This window comes from Oncorhynchus keta, chromosome 34 (assembly GCF_023373465.1).
Source record: "Oncorhynchus keta strain PuntledgeMale-10-30-2019 chromosome 34, Oket_V2, whole genome shotgun sequence".
In the NCBI taxonomy this organism is placed as follows: Eukaryota; Metazoa; Chordata; class Actinopteri; order Salmoniformes; family Salmonidae; genus Oncorhynchus; species Oncorhynchus keta.
Window position 1 is genome coordinate 39,362,380 of NC_068454.1, and position 22,069 is coordinate 39,384,448.

Sequence of the window (22,069 nt, forward strand, 5' to 3'; positions counted from 1 at the left end):
GACTTAAAGAACTGGCATGTATGCAACCCCTTTTACTTATATCATTACTTTGTATCAGCCTAAGTCTAAAAATACATCTCTGGGAATGTTCTTAGCTTCAACATCTGCCACAGAAGTAACATACCGGATTGGGTTCCCTTAAAAACCCCTTAGAGCATCATCTGGTAGGATGAATAAATCATTTAATAAAAACTCACCTAAAAATAGTGAACAGATTTGACATGTAAGCTAATATTTGATATCAAACCGTTTTGATACGTATTTATATTCGATGTCATATTACTGTTAAACTGAGTTACATAAATGGCACAGTTGTCAAAGTAATACAGGAAAAGCAAACTATTGAGTGAAGTACACCAATTGCAAAGTATATTTTACCATCTATAAATGGTAAATATTTGACCGTGTGTGCATGAATATTGCATAGGTAGTTATATAAATATGTCTAATATTCTGCAATTGATGAGTCATTCACACTGGTCTCATCTATAAACTCAAAACAAACCGTATGGTGTACACAACCAGAGCTGCAGATTGGTGGAGGATGAGCAGGCAGAAGGGGTGGACCGTCACCCTGCTGATATCAGTGAGGCTGAATAGATGTGGTGCTGTGACAGTGTGAGGGTAATCCACCCAGACTCCAGCCTGCTCTCTCCTCAGGGAGAAACACAGCTTTGTGAGTGCTCCTTCAGGCCTGCGGCTACGGTCAGGCAGCTAGCAGCCTCTGCTGTTCAAACCAATCCCAGTTATCCCAGCCCCGACCACTAGGGTATCAGGACTAATCACTGCCTTCAGTGCTATGATGAATGCATGGCTGGAAATGTAGATGAAATTAATTGTAAGTAACGTCCTTGAAAGCTCCGCATAAATGGTTCTGCAGACTCTTGATACTGTTACTGGAGCTCTGTGCTTTTGTGTGCTCAAGCAGCTCTTTCGTTGCCACCCTCTGTAGTCTCATGGGTACGGAGTCCATATTAGGACAGCCTCTGTCTCAGCAGGAGATGCCTCAGTCTAGAAAACAACCTATTCTCTGGATGCCATGTAGGTGGCCTTCGAGTCTTCCTTCCTCAAAACTGAATTATGGCCTCAAGGCATTGTACTTCATAAAGTCGGTGTACCTTCGAGTTCCTCCTTTTCAAAGTTGGTTTTCAGCATGGACCGGGTTCCACCTCTGTCCACCACAGCCTCTTCATCATTTCTCTGTGAAGGACAGACAGAGTTCTGTCAGTATCTGTTGTTAGAGGATGATTGAAATGGTCAGAAATGGTCTGTCTTTGTTACTTTTCTATTCTTCACGCGTCATTATTCGCGTTATTATTATTATAACGTTTTGTCAAATTTGCATGTGACTTTAGGCTACTTTAGGCTACTGAATATCACAAAAAATATTATCAAAGGTATATCGCTAGTCTAAACCATGGTATTAAGATAGCATGTCCTTGTGTTGATATTTACAGCAGAGAGCATTTTAATAGCGGTTTACCTTTTTTAAAATGTGTTTTTATTATTTAACCTTTACGTAACCAGGAAGAAACCCATTGAGACAAACAATCTCTTCTGTGTGCTTCCTCACTGAGCTCAGTGAATAAACACACTAACCACTTTAATAAGGCAGTTTCCATGGCAACCAATAGCAAGTCTGCTCAACTAATCGAGAAAATACTGTAGTCATAATCGTCAAACACATTGTTGGACAGGCCTCTAAACCAGCCAAGCAGCCAATCAACAACTGAAACCTAAAGTGGTGTAGTAGTGAATATGTTCATTGCTTGACGGCAATTTTGTTCCATAATGGGAACAATTGCAATGTTGAATCCATATAGTGATTACATTCATTATCTTCCCCAGGAGAATATATTTTCTTTAAAACAGACTCCATCCATAATACCCAGGAGTCTCGTTAGGCACGGTTGCTTTGAGGTGCAGTGAATCAGACTGATCACAATGCGGTTCATCAGAACGGCACACCGCGCTTGTTGTCTCAGTGCTGCATCAGGCACATAGTAGCCAGGTCACGTAGGCATTTCAATGTGGCCAACTCAATATCTACTAGAAAGTAAACAACAAAGCACTCAAGAGTTTATTACGTGACCAAATGTCGATGACGTACTTCCAGAGTAACAAGAAACATAAACTAGTACGTATGCTGCCCAAGTATTGGGCCAAGAGAAGGTTAAAACAGGGCAACATAACAGAGGGGCTACAGTATATAAGACATTTGTAAGATGGAGGTTAACCTCAGAATACTTCATTAAAGACAGCTGGATAGTAAGGATTTGTGTATGTTTAGCAAAGCCCCAGTCTGAGAGAGCCTCTTCTAAAAACACTTACCAACAGAGAGAATAACCACTCAGTCCCATTGTGAATTAACTGTGATGCAGTTACTAAACACAATTTTAACACATTTGGCACCTCACACACAATCCTGCACGGCAAGATGCCTCTGCTAGCCAAAATAATCGATGGAGGAAAGAGAGAGAGAGAGAGAGAGAGAGAGAGAGAGAGAGAGAGAGAGAGAGATAGAGAGAAAGAGTGAGAGAGAGAGCGCGTTGTTGTCGTTTTGGGTACTGAGTGTCACGACATGACAAGGTGTTCACAAATCGAATTTCAAAAGATTTCCCCTTCGAAACCCTAGGAATTACAATCCCCAACTGAGCAGTCTTCATCCTGAACAGACTTTGTCCAGATGTGGTGTATTATTAATGTCTATTACATACTCACATTGACAAATCTTCCACTCCCAAACATGACAGTGATAATAATTCACAAGGTTGTGAGCAGGTGCAACAGCAATAAATAAGTGACTTATGCTTTGTCATTGTTATGACTTGGGTTATGGTCTCAGGATGGCTGTTGTAGTCCAAATGTTATGTTGCTACTAGCAAACCATAAGAACCTATGAATAGCCGAGATGGCCAGGAAATCCAACAACCCAAGAACTTCAAGCTGTCTCACCCCTGCTTGAGTGGAACACAAACCCTATAGTGTTCCATCTAAATTAGAGGTTGACCGATTAATCGGAATGGCCGATTAATTAGGGCCGTTTCAAGTTTTCATAACAATCGGAAATCTGTATTTTTGGACACCGATTTTGCCCCAAAAATATATAGATATTTTTTTTACACCTTTATTTAATCTTTATTTAACTAGGCAAGTCAGTTAAGAACACATTCTTATTTTCAATGACGGCCTAGGAACAGTGGGTTAACTGCCTCGTTCAGTGCAGAAAGACAGATTTTCACATTGTCAGCTCGGGGGATCCAATCTTGCAACCTTACAGTTAACTATTCCTTGTGCACTCCGCAAGGAGACTGCCTGTTACGCGAATGCAGTAAGCCAAGGTAAGTTGCTAGCTAGAATTAAACTTATCTTATAAAATTAATCAATCATAATCACTAATTAACTACACATGGTTGATGATATTACTAGATATTATCTAGCGTGTCCTGCGTTGCATATAATCTGACTGAGCATACAAGCATACAAGTATCTGACTGAGCGGTGGTAGGCAGTAGCAGGCACGTAAACATTCATTCAAACAGCAATTTTGTGCGTTTTGCCAGCAGCTCTTCATTGTGCGTCAAGCATTGCACTGTTTATGACTTCAAGCCTATCAACTCCCGAGATGAGGCTGGTGTAACCGAAGTGAAATGGCTAGATAGTTAGTGCGCGCTAATAGCGTTTCAAACGTCACTCGCTCTGAGCCTGTGACTTTTTTCCCTTGCTCTTCATGGGTAACGCTGCTTCGAGGGGGGCTGTTGTCGTTGTGTTCCTGGATCGAGCCCAGGGAAGATCGAGGAGAGGGATGGAAGCTATACGGTTACACTGGCAATACTAAAGTGCCTATAAGAACATCCAATAGTCAAAGGTTAATGAAATACAAATGGTATAGAGGGAAATAGTCCTATAATTTCTATAATAACTCCAACCTAAAACTTCTTAACTGGGAATATTGAAGACTCATGTTAAAAGGAACCACCAGCTTTCATATGTTCTCATGTTCTGAGCTAGGAACATATTGCACTTTTACTTTCTTCTCCAAAACATTGTTTTTGCATTATTTAAACCAAATTGAACATGTTTCATTATTTATTTGAGGCTAAATAGATTTTTATTGATGTATTATATTAGGTTAAAATAAGTGTTCATTCAGTATTGTTGTAATTATCATTATTACAAATACAGGTTTTAAAAATCGGACGATTAATCGGCATCGGCTTTTTTCGTACTCCAATAATTGGTATCGGCGCTGAAAAATCATAATCGATCGACCTCTAATCTAAATGCAAGTACTTCTGCTAGTACTGTTGCTCTATCACGACCTGCTGTATCCCCAGACACACAGCTGGCCTGACAAGGCCACTAAATCATCAGAGCTTTGCTCAAGCCTTCACAGTAGTTCACAGCTCTACGTTTTAACAAGTCTTATTTAGTGCCTTCCAGTCACTTACTACGCTACTAAGTGCAATTGCTAATGTGTGCATGTGGCAGCTTGGAGGACATATGACCAGAACTCCTAGGAAATGGGGGAGGTTGGTACTGCAGGAAGAGGCAGGAGCGTGCACGTCACCAGCCCACTCAGTGACGTCCGCAAGAGATACATACACTGCCTGTCTGTCGGCCTCAAGGGCACCTTTGAAGAGACAACTGAGACAGCTGAGAGAGAGAGAGAGAGAGAGATAGAGAGAGAGAGAGAGAGAGAGAGAGAGAGAGAGAGAGAGAGAGAGAGAGAGAGAGAGAGAGAGAGAGAGAGAGAGAGAGAGAGAGAGAGAGAGAGGACATATGAAGTTATATTTCTTCAAACAGCTAGCAGGTGGAGCGAGTGAACTGTGGGAAGGCTAGTAGATGCAGCACTTCAATGATACTGCCCCCTACAAAGTGCCATTGGATGCTGTGTTTTTGTCCGTCCTGCTCGACGGGTCTACACTTTGATTGGTTGATCAGTATTGACTGTCAGCAACACACTGTAGCATTGGATAGGCCTGCATACGTTTGAAGGATCCGGTAGTTTGTTGTGCCATATGCTCTACATTTGAGTCACCTCTCACACAGACACACAGACACACACACACACACACACACACACACACACACACACACACACACACACACACACACACACACACACACACACACACACACACACACACACACACACACACACACACACACACACACACACACACGCACACAGACATGAGAGCACGTCTTTCAAAAGAAAAGCATTTTATGCCATAAAAATAAATGACTTATAATCTGTATAAAACATAATCCAGCTCCTGCTTCTCTTGACATAAATACTATTATTCCAATCTCACCCTGTCCATGTGACCCCAAAAGCTGTCTTCTTATATTTAGTGGGGAAATGGGCAGAATCGAAAGCAACAGGACAACTATCCATGTCTCTGACCATAGGACCAGTAACAATACCCGGATAATGTTACATGGTGACGGAAGTGGAGCCGATATTGGGTGAAGGTTGTGCAATGTAACAGCAATATTTAGACTTAGGGATGCCACCCATTCGATAAAATACAGAACGGTTCCGTATTTCACTGAAAGAATACACGTTTTGTTTTCGAAATTATAGTTTCCAGGTTTGACCATGTTAATGGCCTAAGGCTCGTATTTCGGTGTGTTTATTATATTATAATTAAGTCTATGATTTGATATTCGATAGAGCAGTCTGACTGAGCGGTGGTAGTCAGCAGCAGGCCCGTAAGCATTGATTCAAACAGCACTTTACTCCATTTGCCAGCAGCGCTAAGCAATGCTTGAAGCACAGGGCTATTGACTTCAAACCTATCAACTCCCGAGATTAGCCTGGCAATACTATAGTTGTCAGCGTCGTGTGTATAGGTGGCAGGGAAGTCAGGCGCAGGAGAGTCAAAATGGAGTGAAAATTGAGTCTTTTAATAATTGACCACGTAACATGCTCCATAACACTAAAATGTACAGACATAAACAAACATGGGTACGAGGGCCCGACGCGCACCTATACAACATAAAACTACACTGACAATAAAATCATCTCTGACAAAGACATGAGGGGAAACAGAGGGTTAAATACACAACAGGTAATGAATGGGATTGGAAACAGGTGTGTGGGAAGACGAGACAAAACCAATGGAAAATGAGAAATGGATCAAAGATGTCTAGAAGACCGGTGACGTCGACCACCGAGCACCGCCCGAACAAGGAGAGGCAACGACTTCGGTAGAAGTCGTGATAATAGTGCCTATAAGAATATCCAATAGTCAAAGGTATATGAAATACAAATGGTATAGAGATAAATAGTTGGTTGACTTAAACGTTAGCTTCTTTACATGGCACATATTGCACTTATACTTTCTTCTCCAACACTGTGTTTTTGCATTATTTAAACCAAATTGAACATGTTTCATTATTTATTTGAGACTAAATTGATTTTATTTATGTTTAAATTAAGATCAAATAAAAGTGTTCATTGTTCATTCAGTATTGTTGTAATTGTCATTATTACAAATATATATAAAAATAGTCAGATTAATAGGCTTTTTCTGGTCCTCCAATAATCGGTATCGGCATTGAAAAATCATAATCGGTCGACCTCTACCTCCCAGACTCAGGAAAACCCTAGGGGTTTTTCAATCTCGTGAGATACTTTATTCCGTCTTATTCTGAAATAGCTTTATAGGATTGACGAAAGGGAGGAGGGGTCACAAAAAAATAGAGTGGAGTTAATAGTGTGAGGAAGCGTTTGTCAAGCTAAAGAAGCAATTGTGTCAGGCACCAGCATCGGGGTTGCCAAACCTAAAAGTACCTTTTACATTTGACACAAAAAACGATTAATGAGTGGGGGGGGACAGTGGCCTACCTGTGAACAGAAGTTATCATGTTTTGTTTTGTCTATAATTTAAAACCTTTCATTCACCTGGTAAAGTAACGTTAGACAGAAAGAGAAAGAGTATAGTAGAGATTGTAGAGGGAAGCAAGTGTTAAAGTGGAAGAGAAATGTACTGGGTGATGGTGATTGAGAGGGCTTCTGAGTTAAAGGAAACAGAGATGTAGATTAATTGGAAAGTAAAATGGTTTAAGATTTAGCAAAGTGAAAACTAATGAAATTGATATTTTTTATTTTAGGAGAGGATGGGGACAGCCGTCCCTATCTCTCTCTTTGAAATGTTTCCCAATTGGGAAAACAGTTAGTGAAATTCTGCAGTTTTATAAAGTATAAACATACCTGATCCGGCTGTAGAGGGAGCTCACAAATAAGTAAGGCCTGACCATTGGTTTGTTTGTTTTTGCCCTACGTTTTAAAAAACAAACCAGCACACATGGGCACACAACCCACTGGTTATGAATATTTGTTATTGGAGTTAATACCGCGTTTGATTTATTGTGTGGGGTCTTTTTAATTTGGTTGTAAACTGGGTACGCAGAATGATAGAACTATTTGAAATGGTTTTAAATGGTTTCGGATGTACAGGGAAAGAAAATACTTAATAGGACTGACTGACCTCTGACCTCTGTTCTGACTTCCTGGTGAGACCTAATCAACCTAACTAGCAAGACTAAAGACATTGGGTGAGTTTAAAATGGGTTATGTATACACTATATTTAGGAAGACGTGTATAATCTAGCAATAGTCCTATGTGTGATTCAGAACACGAAGAAGAGAGAGAGAGCGCTGCCCCTGAATGAGGGACACCTGTCTCTAGTCTATTTTACCATTACCTCATGGGATATAATTACTTCCTTAATGGAGTTATCAAGAGTTGTAATTCTAATTCGATTTTTTATTCTAATTTATTTATTTTTTATTTAACAGGAAGTGTTGTTTTTTAAATTACCGGTCCCCTGGGGGACCTCATATCGCTAACGAACAGCCTTTTTTTTTGTCCTGTTTCGGAAGTAAATACATTTGGATACCTTTGATGTACCGTTAGAGGAAGAGCTGGCCAAAGGTTGGCTAACGTTAGCTATTATTTTTGCCTCAATCTCACTAGACCTGAATCAAAAAATGAAACCGTCAGTCAAACAATTTAATGTGAGTTTTATTAGTCAGTATGGCAATGTAACGTTATTGATCTGTCAGTTTCCCTAGCTAATTCCCTACTTTTCACACTGACATAGTAATAAACAGCTCTAACATTACAGGCTTCACTGACATGGTGCACAGCAGAGGTCTGCGTGGACCGATTTCTTCATCCCGCTCCCGCCCGCCCCCGCTGGCTTTCTGTCTGACTCACCTGTTACCACAAAAACTGGTCCCAAACCCAACCGCAATCCCACAATGTTATTTTAGGCATATGTGACGCAGCTCACTTGCCAGCCAAGGTCCTAGCAATTTTGCGCCCTGTAGGCAATATCAAAAGCACATAAATAACTTAAGAAATAAGTTAAATTACCAGAGATTCTCACATCGGCCTTATATTGTATTACTGGGCTATATCAGCCAATATGCTAGATGTAGTTTGAAGAGAGCAGAGTACTTACATTTCCTTGGAAAGATAACTTCCCTGTGCTTCTCTGCCCTTGCATAGGCTATAGCCTACTTATTTTAATTGACACGCACACCTGATCTCGCAGGTATGGCTACTGAACTGTAAGCAGCAAGAATGATGACAGCAACACTTGCTACATTTTGCATAGGACTACAGAATAAAGCATACCTTTCAGGAGGAAGATTTGCAAGCAGAGACAAATAAATGGGTAATCAATACTTACTGAAAATGAAAAGGCGCAACGCTCGCTTGGTAACACGTGTAATGCAGCCAGTCGTATATTCAAAACCGTTCATTGTGTATTCATTGTGTTTGTGGACATCCTTCACCACACAACCATTGATCCAAAATATGAGTTTACTGTGAAATATAATGAGTCCATTGATTTAATCGCCAAAACACAACATAATGATATCTTCTCAATTTAGTTATTTTAACAACGAGTTAATCCAATAGCAAGATACATGTTTCAAAATTGAGCTTTGAATGTAGTATGCTACAGTACTGTAAATTGCGGGTCGTATGCTCATGGGGATGGCAATCATACATCATCCACCTGGAATGTGATCTTGTATTGTATTTTATAGTATTGTCTTATGCGTATGTATTGTAGTGGTACTGTACGCGGCTCAGTTCACAAGAGCATGGCACGAGCAACAGCAGATTTGTGGGTTTAATTCCCACTGGGGTCACATACCAAAATGTGTGGACTGTTGTCATTTTGGATAAAGGTGTCTGCTACGTAAATGGCATATATTACAGTATTACAGTACTTTATTGTCCAATGCAATTTTAGTAAAGCAGTGTGTATAAGTTTACCAAATGTTTAAGTGATCATCAATTAAGTGCAATCGGATGAACTAATAGTAAGATGTATTTTAACAAAAGAGAAGAGAATCATAGCAAAAGTAATGAGAGCATTGCGTGGTGAAAGGCAATTACTTTATATGAACATATATTGCAATGTGAAACATGCATTTTCTAGATGAAAAAGTGACTATGATTTTGTGTGTTGTATGTAGTCTATTGAACATGTGCTTAGAGTTTTGAAACAAGCCATTTTGACTTTCTGTTTTGAGTTTTGTGTTAAGAGTTGTGAAAATGTACCACATACTTGTGAACATTGGACCCAGTGACTGAAAAAAACTGCACTCAATAAACTGTAGCCAATTTAACAGGTTATACTACATACACTTGAAATACATTCATAGAAATTGCTTAACATTTTTAAATAGAAGAGTTTGACATAAAGCACCATGTACGCAGTACAAATATTTAGAAACATTGCCAAGAATTAGCATCTTGTACAGAACGTGTACACTAAGAATGATGAAATCAGCTTTATTTTGATGCTGTTCACTAAGACGATCGGAAACTCAGATGAAACCTACTTTATTAGGGACAAAAATAAGTCGATTTTTGTCTATAGTAAAAGCCAAACAAGTGGGGGAAAACCTTGCTGGCATCAAAAAGCTCAATTTAGCTTAGAATACAGCAGTACTGTACTGATTCTTCAGTCAGCACTATGCCCTCTCACACAAAACATACACTTGTGGGATGATGTCATGTGTGTGAATGGGTGGAGGGACAGTGTAATGACAAAAAAAAAAGCACAGACCAAGTACTTTAGACCAGGGCCCAGTATTTCTTTTACTTTATGGTTTGTCTTGCCACATGTTTAACTGAAACCTGTTTCGGACATCAGAAGCTCCGGTCCAGGACGTCTACGCACAGCTTACAGATGCTGAACCAGCTTGTAGAAGAAGGCGGCTCAGCGTCAGCAAGCCGCACGTCAACGCCCTGGACCAGAGCTAGGACACCAGGGCCAATTTGGATGCTGAAGGACACTGCTGTCCATCCACAGCTGCGGTGGCACATGGGTCAGACTCCATGGCCAAGGCCCAGGGTGATAATCTGAATGCTAATACACAGGAGGGATCAAAGTCTGTGCAGTGCTACAGGATTAAAGTACAACACTGCACATTTTGTTTTCGCGATACATTACATTAGCCTACATTAAAATGAGCCGTTACTGTATTCTGTTACTGCTTCCCGAAGTGTGTTTATGTCTTGCTGTGTATAGCCTTCTTTGCTGTCTGTAGGCCAATGCATATGTTGTGGTGCGTGTAGAGAGTTAAAGTAGTGTACAACTGTTTTGGGGTTCATCTAACTGTTCTCCAGAAGCAATGGCTTGTGACCTACTTTCACACTCTTAGAACACCTCTCAACGTGCGGGGTTTCGGACTAACCCGGTGGGCTATATCCAAAACTCCTAATGAGAATGACATAAGTGCATAGAAGCATGACCTACTGTAGGAATGAGGAACGAGAGAAAAAAGACGACCGAAGGTCGGTAGGCTACAATACATGTCCTGAACAACAGTGGTGGAAATAGGGAGTGTGATGATGATGATGATGATGCTGATGAATAGGGTTGGCCTAACTCACACTGTTTGAGTGGCGTGCGCTCAAAGCAAAGCCATCTTTTAAGGGCAGAGGACTGGAGGATTGCTGGGGGCAGCCAAAGTGATTTCATTGGACGAGGGGTCTGATCCCTGCATATGGCAATGGTCACTCTGGCGGCATCAGCACCAGGCCAGCAGCGTCATAATAATGACAACAACACTGTGCTCAGATGAGCTCAGCTTGGCATAGAACACAACTTACATAGTACAGTGAATACAGTCTTGTTCAACTTCCAATCACTTTTCCCCAACAAAGTTGGCACATCTCGAAGACTCAAGAAAGACATCCAAGGGACAGAGACCCAATAGGCTTTGTAATACAAAATTGCCTTTGCTGGTGCAGAGTAAACATGAGTGCACTTATCTCCTTTCCTGCATCCCAGGAATCAATGGCTGACACAGCAGGATAGGCTCTCTACTCTCTCTGTTCCCCTTTCTCCTCTCTCTTCTCTCTTCTCTCTCCACTTTCCACTCTCCTCTCTTTCCTCTATCTCTCTCCTCTCTCCACTCTCATCTATCTTCTCTATTCTCTCCCATCTCCTCTCTCTCCTCTCCTCTCTCTTCTCTCCTCTTTCCTTATTCCTCGCTCTTCTCTCCTCTCTCTTCTCTCCTTTCTCCTCTCTGCTCTCTCCTCATTCCTTTCTCTCTTCTCTGCCACCTGTCCTCTACTGTATCACTCTCCTATCTCCTCCTATCTCTCAGAGTTAACATTGTACACTTACATACAACGTTAACTCTGCCATTAAACTAAAGCCATTCAAATAGTGCGTCCTTGTGTTAAATTTTCCCTTTGACATGTCATTAAAGAACAGGATACTGCATGCATGATGAAGTCAAGCTGTTTGACATTGAGGTGCACAGATATTTCCAGAAAGGCTATCAGCAGCACCAACAAACACCAGCATCAAACACACATCCTTTAACCTTAGATAACCTTAAGAACACCCGGAGATGAAAGAAACTCCCAAACACAGAGCAGAGAACAGAGCATACCTTTACAGAGTAAACAGAGCACCGGCATACCTTTAAAGAATAAAAGCGACTGTTGGGATCCAAGCCTCCAGCAGAATGCATGACCTTTCCCTTTCCTCTTGTAGTTAAAGAGTGCTGCTGTGCTGAAGAGGAGGCTGAGCCGAGCTGAGCTCCGTAGCACCAGCGTGCCTCTGCTGCCAGGACAGGCACACACGCGGCTAAGCAATCTACCCTCTCAACATGCCAGGAACCGACTTACAAACGCACCACTCGCTGCCTCTGTTGATTCAGCCATTTATCCACCAATCCTGCATGAGATTACAGCAGTGACATCACTGGTGTCCAGCCTCTTATCTAAGAGGGAGCTAGCTGGTGCTAAGCCACTGTGTTTCCCTCTTTTGTATGGCTTTCAGTGTATAGCCCCTGTAGCAGCAGCTTGCCATCGCTGCACTGCTCCATACCGCACCGCAGAGCACAGAGCATCGCCTTGCGCCTCCCCTGGGGCTGCTGGGAGAGTTCCCAGTATCTGCAGCATGACCTGTCAGCTCAGCCACTCTGGCCTGACCTTGATCTCTCTCTCTCTCCCCCACTCTCTCTCTCTCTCTCTCTCTCTCTCTCTCTCCGTGCTGATTGGAGCTCAGGTAAGCCAAGGGGCAATACAAAAGATGGAAAGCCATCTCACCAATGTAGCCAACTAAAACCCTTCTGTGCAGTGTAGGGGCCTAACTTCATTATTGTAAATGCTGCATTGACTCCCAGTACCAGAACAATATTTGTCTGTGTATAACTGCCAGGGTGGAACAAGGACAACACTCACACTGACAATGAAGGAATTCAATTGTTAAGGATTGATTCTATGAATCTATTGCAGTCACACTGGGATGTGCTTCGACAGAGAGACCAGTGAACATTTTCAAGCACTTTAAAAATAAATCAGAGGGTTAACTTACCACACTTCTGCGTCCAGGAGTTGACACCTGAAAAGACAATATTGTCATTATCAGCATTTTTTAGGCAAGCAAGAACATGGTATGAAACCTAACAACTTCAAAAGCAACTGAGTAACCTGTGCAAGGCAGAAGCTGTCCTGCCTTCCAGAAGTCTTGCGCCTGCGTCCCAAATGACACCCTATTCCCTAATCCATTTTGCAGAGCCCTGGTCAAAAGTAGTGCACTATAAAGTAATAGGGTGTAGGGTTGGATGGTATCCAGATTTTATACCATCACACCGTTTCTGTACCATACCGGGGTACACAGTATTACCAGAAGTACACACAAGAGGCGCAAGAGGCGCTATAAAACTAATTAAACAAACATTTAGGAAATTGATCCAGGAGGGGGTTGAATATCTCTGCTGTAACCAAGAAGCTTGATCTTTGACATGTAACCACTTAGCTAGCAAGTTAGCCAACCAAATGCATAGCTGGAGCCCTGAGCTGGATATAATTTACTTGACACATCTTAGATTTCTTATAGTTATACTTCATTTGTGGTTATAGGTAGTGATGTAGCACGATACCCCCTGCAGCCCCCGCGGTACTGAAAACGTTACCGTCGGTATTTCAAAATACCCCGGTATGAACAGTATATCGCCCATGCCTGATAGGGTGTAATGTGGGATGCGGCCTGGTATTCAAAGAGGCTTTTGGAGGGAAAGATCTCCACAAATGCTTCACCTGTGGTTCATCAATCAAATCCGTTTGAGCCACCGGGTCTTCTCAGCGGGGTTGAGGACAGCGAGTGAATTACTTTAGGCCAAATATTTGCCAAGGGGGAGCCCGGCATATAGATAGCTTTGAACAACTACTGGACTAGAACATAATGAAAGAATATCCAATATATATTTATTTTTATTTATTTTATTTCACCTTTATTTAACCAGGTGGGCTAGTTGAGAACAAGTTCTCATTTGCAACCGAGACCTGGCCAAGATAAAGCATAGCAGTGTGAACAGACAACCCAGAGTTACACATGGAGTAAACAATTAACAAGTCAATAACACAGTAGGGAAAAAAGAGAGTCTATATACATTGTGTGCAATGATGATGCCTCTGAATATGAGTCTTATATATATGAATGCAGCAAAGCCATGTGTGCATATTTCTTTACACGCCACTAACATGTTATGTAGAAAAGGAGGAGGCTCTCATTACAGGTGACCGATGAAGACGCAGGCCCAGTGCAGTCAAAATGCTGTCTTTCCTGTGTTTTGTATCATATTGTAGAGCTGATGAAAAGCTGATGAAACTAACACTGTAAAAGTGTGAAGGGATTTGATCAGTGTTCGCTGCTGGTTGGTTGAAAATACAATCTACACAGGACTTTCTGATTAGCAGAGGTGCGTTCAGTTCACTTGAACGCTCGCTACTTTGCGGTACGGTTTGTACTGAACAACACGTTTCGCCAAAACGTTCTTGTACATTCTTAAAATGGAAAGTCTATTTGATAGACTTTGAGGTACGTTGGCTCCTGATTGTTGGGTATGGCGAAGGTGTGGCTTGAAGCAATGAGTGACCTATTTAAAGGGAAATGGCCATGCTGACAGTGTTCCCCAACCCCCAACCCCTCGCTGTTTTTCAACTGGTCATTCAGTACAGCACCGTTTCCATTCAATGTAATGTTCCAGAATGTAAAAACATACTGAACACAGCCCAGGTTTTACATGGGTTGAGTTTTGGCTTGCATGGTGACATCACCAGGCGGTATACTGTAAGTTAATATAGAACAATAACAAAGATAGTTCAAAATCTTTCTGCCAATAACAGCTACTTTCAGATTACATATCCCTTCCCCACTCAGACCAGGCAGTCCTAGTTTTTGAGAGAAAAAAAATGTTTTTGCTAAAAGGCTATCTATTTTTTGTTTATTTTTGACCATTTTAATGGAAAACTATTAAAGTATGGTATTTAATAGTAACCCAGAAATGATTTGATTTTGAGATGGGGTTTTTTAAAGTCGTTTCCATAAATTGTTTGTATGTTCCTTTATAACTCTCTCTTTTTGTTGTGGATTTTTCTGAACGCAGAGTAAATGTATGTGAACAACAGACAATCAAGTATACATAATCTAATCTAAATCAAATGACTGATGATTGAAGTGTGTGATAAGTGTGTGAGGTGATTGAAAATGAGCTTGTCAAATCACATTTTTGAGCACAGAGATTAGTCAGGAAAATAGTGCTGTAGGCAGAAGCGATAACTCATCATTGCACATGGCTCTCGACAACCCAGATAGCTTTCTGATTCACAACCTTTCTAATTAATTGGGTATAACATAGGTACAAGACAGTGTTAAGCACAGGATCAGAACAGGCTCATCCACCTGTCAGTCACCACACCAGTCAATGCAGACAGAGGATTGTATTTTGGGGGTTATATAAAAAGCTGCTTTACTGTCAACAGCAAATGGATAATGAAAACAAATCTCTTCGGAAGTGATTATAGCAGCACAGATGCCGGTAGTGCATAAACATGTTTTGTTTTTAATTTAATCTGGACTAGTTTGCAAAACGTTCGTTGCATCCTTCCTTCAAATCAAGTCAAACATTATTTGTCACATGCTTTGTAAACAACAGGTGTTGACTACCAGCGAAATGCTTACTTATGGGCCCTTCCCAACAATGCAGAGAGAAAGAAAATAGAGCAACAATATCGAAGTAAAACACGTAATAACAAAAGTAATAATAAATACACAGGGCTCCGGGCAGCCGAGCGGAAATGGAGGAAAACTCGCCTCCCTGCGGACCTGGCATCCTTTCACTCCCTCCTCTCTACATTTTCCTCCTCTGTCTCTGCTGCTAAAGCCACTTTCTACCATTCTAAATTCCAAGCATCTGCCTCTAACCCTAGGAAGCTCTTTGCCACCTTCTCCTCCCTCCTGAATCCTCCCCCCCCCTCCCTCTCTGCAGATGACTTCGTCAACCATTTTGAAAAGAAGGTCGACGACATCCGATCCTCGTTTGCTAAGTCAAACGACACCGCTGGTTCTGCTCACACTGCCCTACCCTATGCTCTGACCTCTTTCTCCCCTCTCTGTCCAGATGAAATCTCGCGTCTTGTGACGGCCGGCCGCCCAACAACCTGCCCGCTTGACCTATCCCTATCCCCTCCTCTCTTCTCCAGACCATTTCCGGAGACCTTCTCCCTTACCTCACCTCGCTCATCAACTCATCCCTGACCGCTGGCTACGTCCCTTCCGTCTTCAAGAGAGCGAGAGTTGCACCCCTTCTGAAAAAACCTACACTCGATCCCTCCGATGTCAACAACTAGAGACCAGTATCCCTTCTCTCTTTTCTCTCCAAAACTCTTGAGCGTGCCGTCCTTGGCCAGCTCTACCGCTATCTCTCTCAGAATGACCTTCTTGATCCAAATCAGTCAGGTTTCAAGACTAGTCATTCAACTGAGACTGCTCTTCTCTGTATCACGGAGGCGCTCCGCACTGCTAAAGCTAACTCTCTCTCCTCTGCTCTCATCCTTCTAGACCTATCGGCTGCCTTCGATACTGTGAACCATCAGATCCTCCTCTCCACCCTCTCCGAGTTGGGCATCTCCGGCGCGGCCCACGCTTGGATTGCGTCCTACCTGACAGGTCGCTCCTACTAGGTGGCGTGGCGAGAATCTGTCTCCTCACCACGCGCTCTCACCACTGGTGTCCCCCAGGGCTCTGTTCTAGGTCCTCTCTTATTCTCGCTATACACCAAGTCACTTGGCTCTGTCATAACCTCACATGGTCTCTCCTATCATTGCTATGCAGACGACACACACTTAATCTTCTCCTTTCCCCCTTCTGATGACCAGGTGGCGAATCGCAGCTCTGCATGTCTGGCAGACATATCAGTGTGGATGACGGATCACCACCTCAAGCTGAACCTCAGCAAGACGGAGCTCCTCTTCCTCCCGGGGAAGGACTGCCCGTTCCATGATCTCGCCATCACGGTTGACAACTCCATTGTGTCCTCCTCCCAGAGCGCTAAGAACCTTGGCGTGATCCTGGACAACACCCTGTCGTTCTCAACTAACATCAAGGCGGTGTCCCGTTCCTGTAGGTTCATGCTCTACAACATCCGCAGAGTACGACCCTGCCTCACACAGGAAGCGGCGCAGGTCCTAATCCAGGCACTTGTCATCTCCCGTCTTGATTACTGCAACTCGCTGTTGGCTGGGCTCCCTGCCTGTGCCATTAAACCCCTACAACTCATCCAGAACGCCGCAGCCCGTCTGGTGTTCAACCTTCCCAAGTTCTCTCACGTCACCCCGCTCCTCCGCTCTCTCCACTGGCTTCCAGTTGAAGCTCGCATCCGCTACAAGACCATGGTGCTTGCCTACGGAGCTGTGAGGGGAACGGCACCTCAGTACCTCCAGGCTCTGATCAGGCCCTACACCCAAACAAGGGCACTGCGTTCATCCACCTCTGGCCTGCTCGCCTCCCTACCACTGAGGAAGTACAGTTCCCGCTCAGCCCAGTCAAAACTGTTCGCTGCTCTGGCCCCCAATGGTGGAACAAACTCCCTCACGACGCCAGGACAGCGGAGTCAATCACCACCTTCCGGAGACACCTGAAACCCCACCTCTTCAAGGAATACCTAGGATAGGGTAAGTAATCCTTCTCACTCCCCCCTAAAAAGATTTAGATGCACTATTGTAAAGTGGCTGTTCCACTGGATGTCATAAGGTGTATGCACCAATTTGTAAGTCGCTCTGGATAAGAGCGTCTGCTAAATGACTTAAATGTAATGTAAATGTACACAATGAGTAGCGATAACTTGGTTTATATACCAGTACCGAGTCGATGTGTAAGGGATATGAGGTAATTGAGGTAGATATGTAGATATAACTAGGAATAAAGTGACTAGTCAACAGGACAGATACTATACAGAAACAGCAGTGTATGCGATGAATCAAAAAAAAAGTTTGTACAAAAAAGGGTCCATGCAGATAGTCCGGGTAGCTATTTGGTTAATTAACTAACTACTTAGCAGTCTAATGTTGGTTCCGGACTTGGTGCATCGGTACCGTTTGCCGTGCGGTAGCAGAGCGGCGGACAGTCTATGAAAAGGGTGGCTGGAGTCTTTGACCATTTTTTAGGTCCGTCCTCTGACACAGCCTGGTATAGAGGTCCTGAATGGCAGGGGTCCTGAATGGCAGGGGTCCTGAATGGCAGGGGTCCTGAATGGCAGGGGTCCTGAATGGCAGGGCAGGGAGCTTGGGCCTGTCCTGGGCCGTATGCACTGCCCTCTGTAGCACCTTGCGGTCGGATGCTAAGCAATTCCACAAGCACTCACAGACATGCTAAACTGAGGCTGACATCAGAGGCCCGTGCAGTTGCTGGATATTCCCTTAGGAAGCCCATCACCCCCCAATGCAGCCAACACAAATTACTGTCCCAGTTCTATGCAGTGCAAGATATAAGCAATAAACTATGCTACAAGTTATAACTATATACAAGTTGTAACTTTGCCCACAAGCAATTATTGAATACAATTTTCTGCCTGGTTACAGACACCCATGGTCCTGTGATCCCTGGTCAAAATTAGTGCACTGTGAAGGGAATAGACTGCCATTTGGGATGTATGCAACTTGTCTGATCACTTAACTCAAGGCTCTCTGATCGTTAGCAGGGCACTTGGCAGGCACCCTGAGACTATCCCCTAGGATATGATTAAGCAACCTCATAGATCAATCAGGCTTATGAGTTCATAGGTTGCACTAATGTGTCTATGAATCGGTGGATGTCCGTGTAAACATACTGTACAATCTATGTCCCTGGGTTCATATACAGTACTACATGACCTTGGTGCATGGGGTCACCACTGGTTTTACCAAATTAAAATCAAATGTCATCTGCCAGAGAAGGAGCACTTACTAACTATAATTAGGAAATTAATTAAATGTGTATAGGCCTGCAATGGTGAGATACACTCTTCAGTCACAGAAAGACCGCTTTTTTATACAGATTCACTCGTTTATTTACGAGCAATATGTTTATATTCATATTTTAGAACCCAGTGGTATAATTTGTCCTGTTTGACTCACCAAATCCTTGTGCAAGGAATTTCCTCCTAGAAGAAAATGAAGAATTCTGCTCTATTATATTCTACATGACACTGAGTCTATAGACTATTGAGGAAAAGAGAACTATATCTAAATGCACTGATTTTATAATGAAAAAAGGTTGAAGCCTATAATAGAATGTCTTCATAACATCAAATCAAAGCTGTCCAAAATATTTCCTTGACCAAAATTGCATTTCACATTTATGCATAGGTTAGAACGCTTGGTGTGTGAAATGAATATGGCATATTTTATGCTGCTGCAGGTGGTTGATATAACCACGGTAGCAGATTTTTATACCGACTTTCCTGTTTATCTAATGGTGTCAATATGGCGGGTGATATCGGCTGTGACACTGTAGTACATTCCACATGCTACTTGTCATCATCTAAATCACTTTCACTGCCAAAATATGTGGATCATAACGATGCACGAGGGATGTAGTCAATGTGCGCCACAAAGACAATAACGTCCGCTGAGAGCAGTACAATGGGGGCTGAGTGGCTCCTTACCGTTGGCAGCAGCGGTTCCATTTGAGCTCCTTGGTCCTTGATGTCCATGTTCTGTTGCGTGAACAATAATGGATCCGTGTGTATGGAATGGTGGTAGTCAACTGTTCTTTTCACTATTTCTGTCAGGTCTGAAAAGTGCGGTGCAGAAAAACCACGAATTGACACGCTATGGTCACATGTTTAGCAGTCGGGAAGCCCTGCCAGATAATTATTCCTCACAGGGGCGCAGTTTATATTATATCCATGCTAACAAACCACGAGCATCCTATTTGCTTTGTCGTGACGCGGCAGAATAGATTACCGGGGCCCTTCTCTGCCCATGATGTTGGTAGGCTACCTTTTGAACGGATGATGCTGGTAGACTACCGTATCTCATTGAAGTTTTTGTGATTACAAAATTACAATTCTAAAGACCAAAACAGATTCAACACGGGAGACAAATTTACACAACTCTGACTCAAACTACAGTACTAGGCTAGAAACCAGAGCATATAATGTCATTTTAAATGTCCATGTCTTTTAAAAGACAAGTTTATTTTAAGTGCATTCGTTTTATTTATTCAAATGTGTAATTGGTAGTGTATTAAGGATAGGTATGAATGCATGGCAGTAAATATGTGGCCGAGAAAAAAGTCCATCTACACTTAACATGTTCTGCCCCCTCTTGGCTGGTCAAATGCAATGCTCAGGTCATAGGTCATGATAATGTCTCACTTTCCCTAGTCCCCTCCTCTAGACAGCAGCATGCCCTATTCCCACAACAACTGTTGCTTCTCCAAGCCCTGACAGACCATATTTACAGTCCAACTCTGAACATTTCATAACCAGCACCTCCCCCTGTGCACACGCTCACTCACCACAGAGATCAGGGTCCATCCTCATAAACTGTCTCAGATTAGGAGTGGATCTAAATGGATTAGGATCTCATGGACAGGCCTTGGAGGTTACCAAGATAGGACATCACACTACTCAGACTGGTCACACCTGACCATTACTAGTCCCTGCTCCCGTCAACCAAATTCAGAGTCCGACTTGGCCTTGGTTCGAAAGCATGGCAGCAGCTCTCCTTTGACTCTCAGCATCAAAGGGGGAGCCCACGTTGCCCTCCATTAGGTTTCAGCTGTGCTCCAGTCCCACTCTAAACAACACATCTCTTACGCCCGGTACCAGTCCCATGTCCTCAGAAAGCTCTCACCATCCACCTCAAACATCATCCCTCCTTTCCTTTGGGCACAATACCTGCTGCTAGGCATCATATAAAATATATCAAGTCATAGAATCGTTCAGTCAACTGGCAGAATTGATGCTGTTTAGACTGATTCATCTGAACTATTGTTCATTCTCATAAAGCATAGTTTTGGGAAAGTATTTGATGCCCTCTGGTGTATACAAATGGAACGGCATCAATGAGATACACAGATATTGTAGTAGTATTTGCCTTTAGACCAGAATATTGGTCAATAATGATTGTGGAAAGTAATACTGCATTTGCGAATGCCTTGCATAGCTAAATAGTCTTCATATATCTAAATCATCATGACGTGCAGTACCAGTCAAAAGTTTGGACACACCTACTCATTCCAGGGTTTTTCTTTATTTTTACTATTTTCTACATTGTAGAATAATAGTGAAGACATCAAAACGGTGAAATAACACGTATGGAATCATGTCGTAACCAAAAAAGTGTTAAACAAATGAAAATATATTTTATATTTGCGATTCTTCAAAGCAGCCACCCTTTACCTTGATGACAGCTTTGCACACTCTTGGCATTCTCTCAACCAGCTTCACGAGGTAGTCACCTGGAATGCATTTCAATGAACAGGTGTACCTTGTTAAAAGTTCATTTGTGGAATTTCTTTACTTCTTAATGCGTTTCAGCCAATCAATGTGTTGTGACAAGTAGGGGTGGTATAAAGAACATTGCCCTATTTGCTAAAAGACCAAGTCAATTTTATGGAAAGAACAGCTTAAATAAGCAAAGAGAAATGACAGTCCATCATTACTTTGAGACATGAAGGTCAGTCAATCCGGAAATGTCAAGAACTTTGAACGTTTCTTCAAGTGCCGTCGCAAAAACCATCAAGCTCTATGATCAAACTGTCTCTCTTGAGGACTGCCACAGGAAAGGAAGACCCAGAGTTACCTCTGCTGCAGAGGATAAGTTCATTAGAGTTACCATCCTCAGAAATTGCAGCTAAAATAAATGCATCAAAATCTCAACATCAACTGTTCAGAGGAGACTGAGTGAATCAGGCCTTCATGGACGAATTGCTGCAAAGAAACAACTACTAAAGGACACCAATAATAAGAAGAGACTTGCTTAGGCCAAGAAACACAAGCAATGGAGATTAGACCGGTGGAAATCTGTCCTTTGGTCTGATGAGTCCAAATTTGAGATTTTTGGTTCCAAACACTGTGTCTTTGTGAGATGCAGAGTAGGTGAACGGATGATCTCTGCATGTGTGGTTCCCACCGGGAAGCATAGAGGATGAGGTGTGATGGTGTGGTGGTGCTTTGCTGCGGACACTGTCTGTGATTTATTTATAATTCAAGGCACAGTTAGCCAGCATGGCTACCACAGCA

The 22,069-nt window shown here is 42.6% G+C and overlaps 1 protein-coding gene across 2 annotated transcripts in view; it reads right to left on the reverse strand.

The window, feature by feature from the left end:
- LOC118366679 (sodium-driven chloride bicarbonate exchanger-like) overlaps nt 1–19,791 on the reverse strand; it is a 46,312-nt gene extending 26,521 nt beyond the window's left edge. Inside the window, exons 1-3 of one of the 2 annotated variants that reach the window (XM_052493834.1) lie at nt 19,484–19,791; nt 12,874–12,900; nt 1,119–1,200 (exon numbers count right to left, since the gene is read on the reverse strand). In XM_052493834.1, coding sequence (XP_052349794.1) covers nt 1,119–1,200; nt 12,874–12,900; nt 19,484–19,531 — 157 coding nt within the window. In that variant the 5' untranslated portion in view covers nt 19,532–19,791. Of the gene's footprint in view, nt 1–1,118; nt 1,201–11,974; nt 12,310–12,873; nt 12,901–19,483 lie in introns of those variants that run through there. The other variant, XM_052493835.1, reaches the window with a different exon arrangement.
- Nucleotides 19,792–22,069: the final 2,278 nt, after the last annotated feature.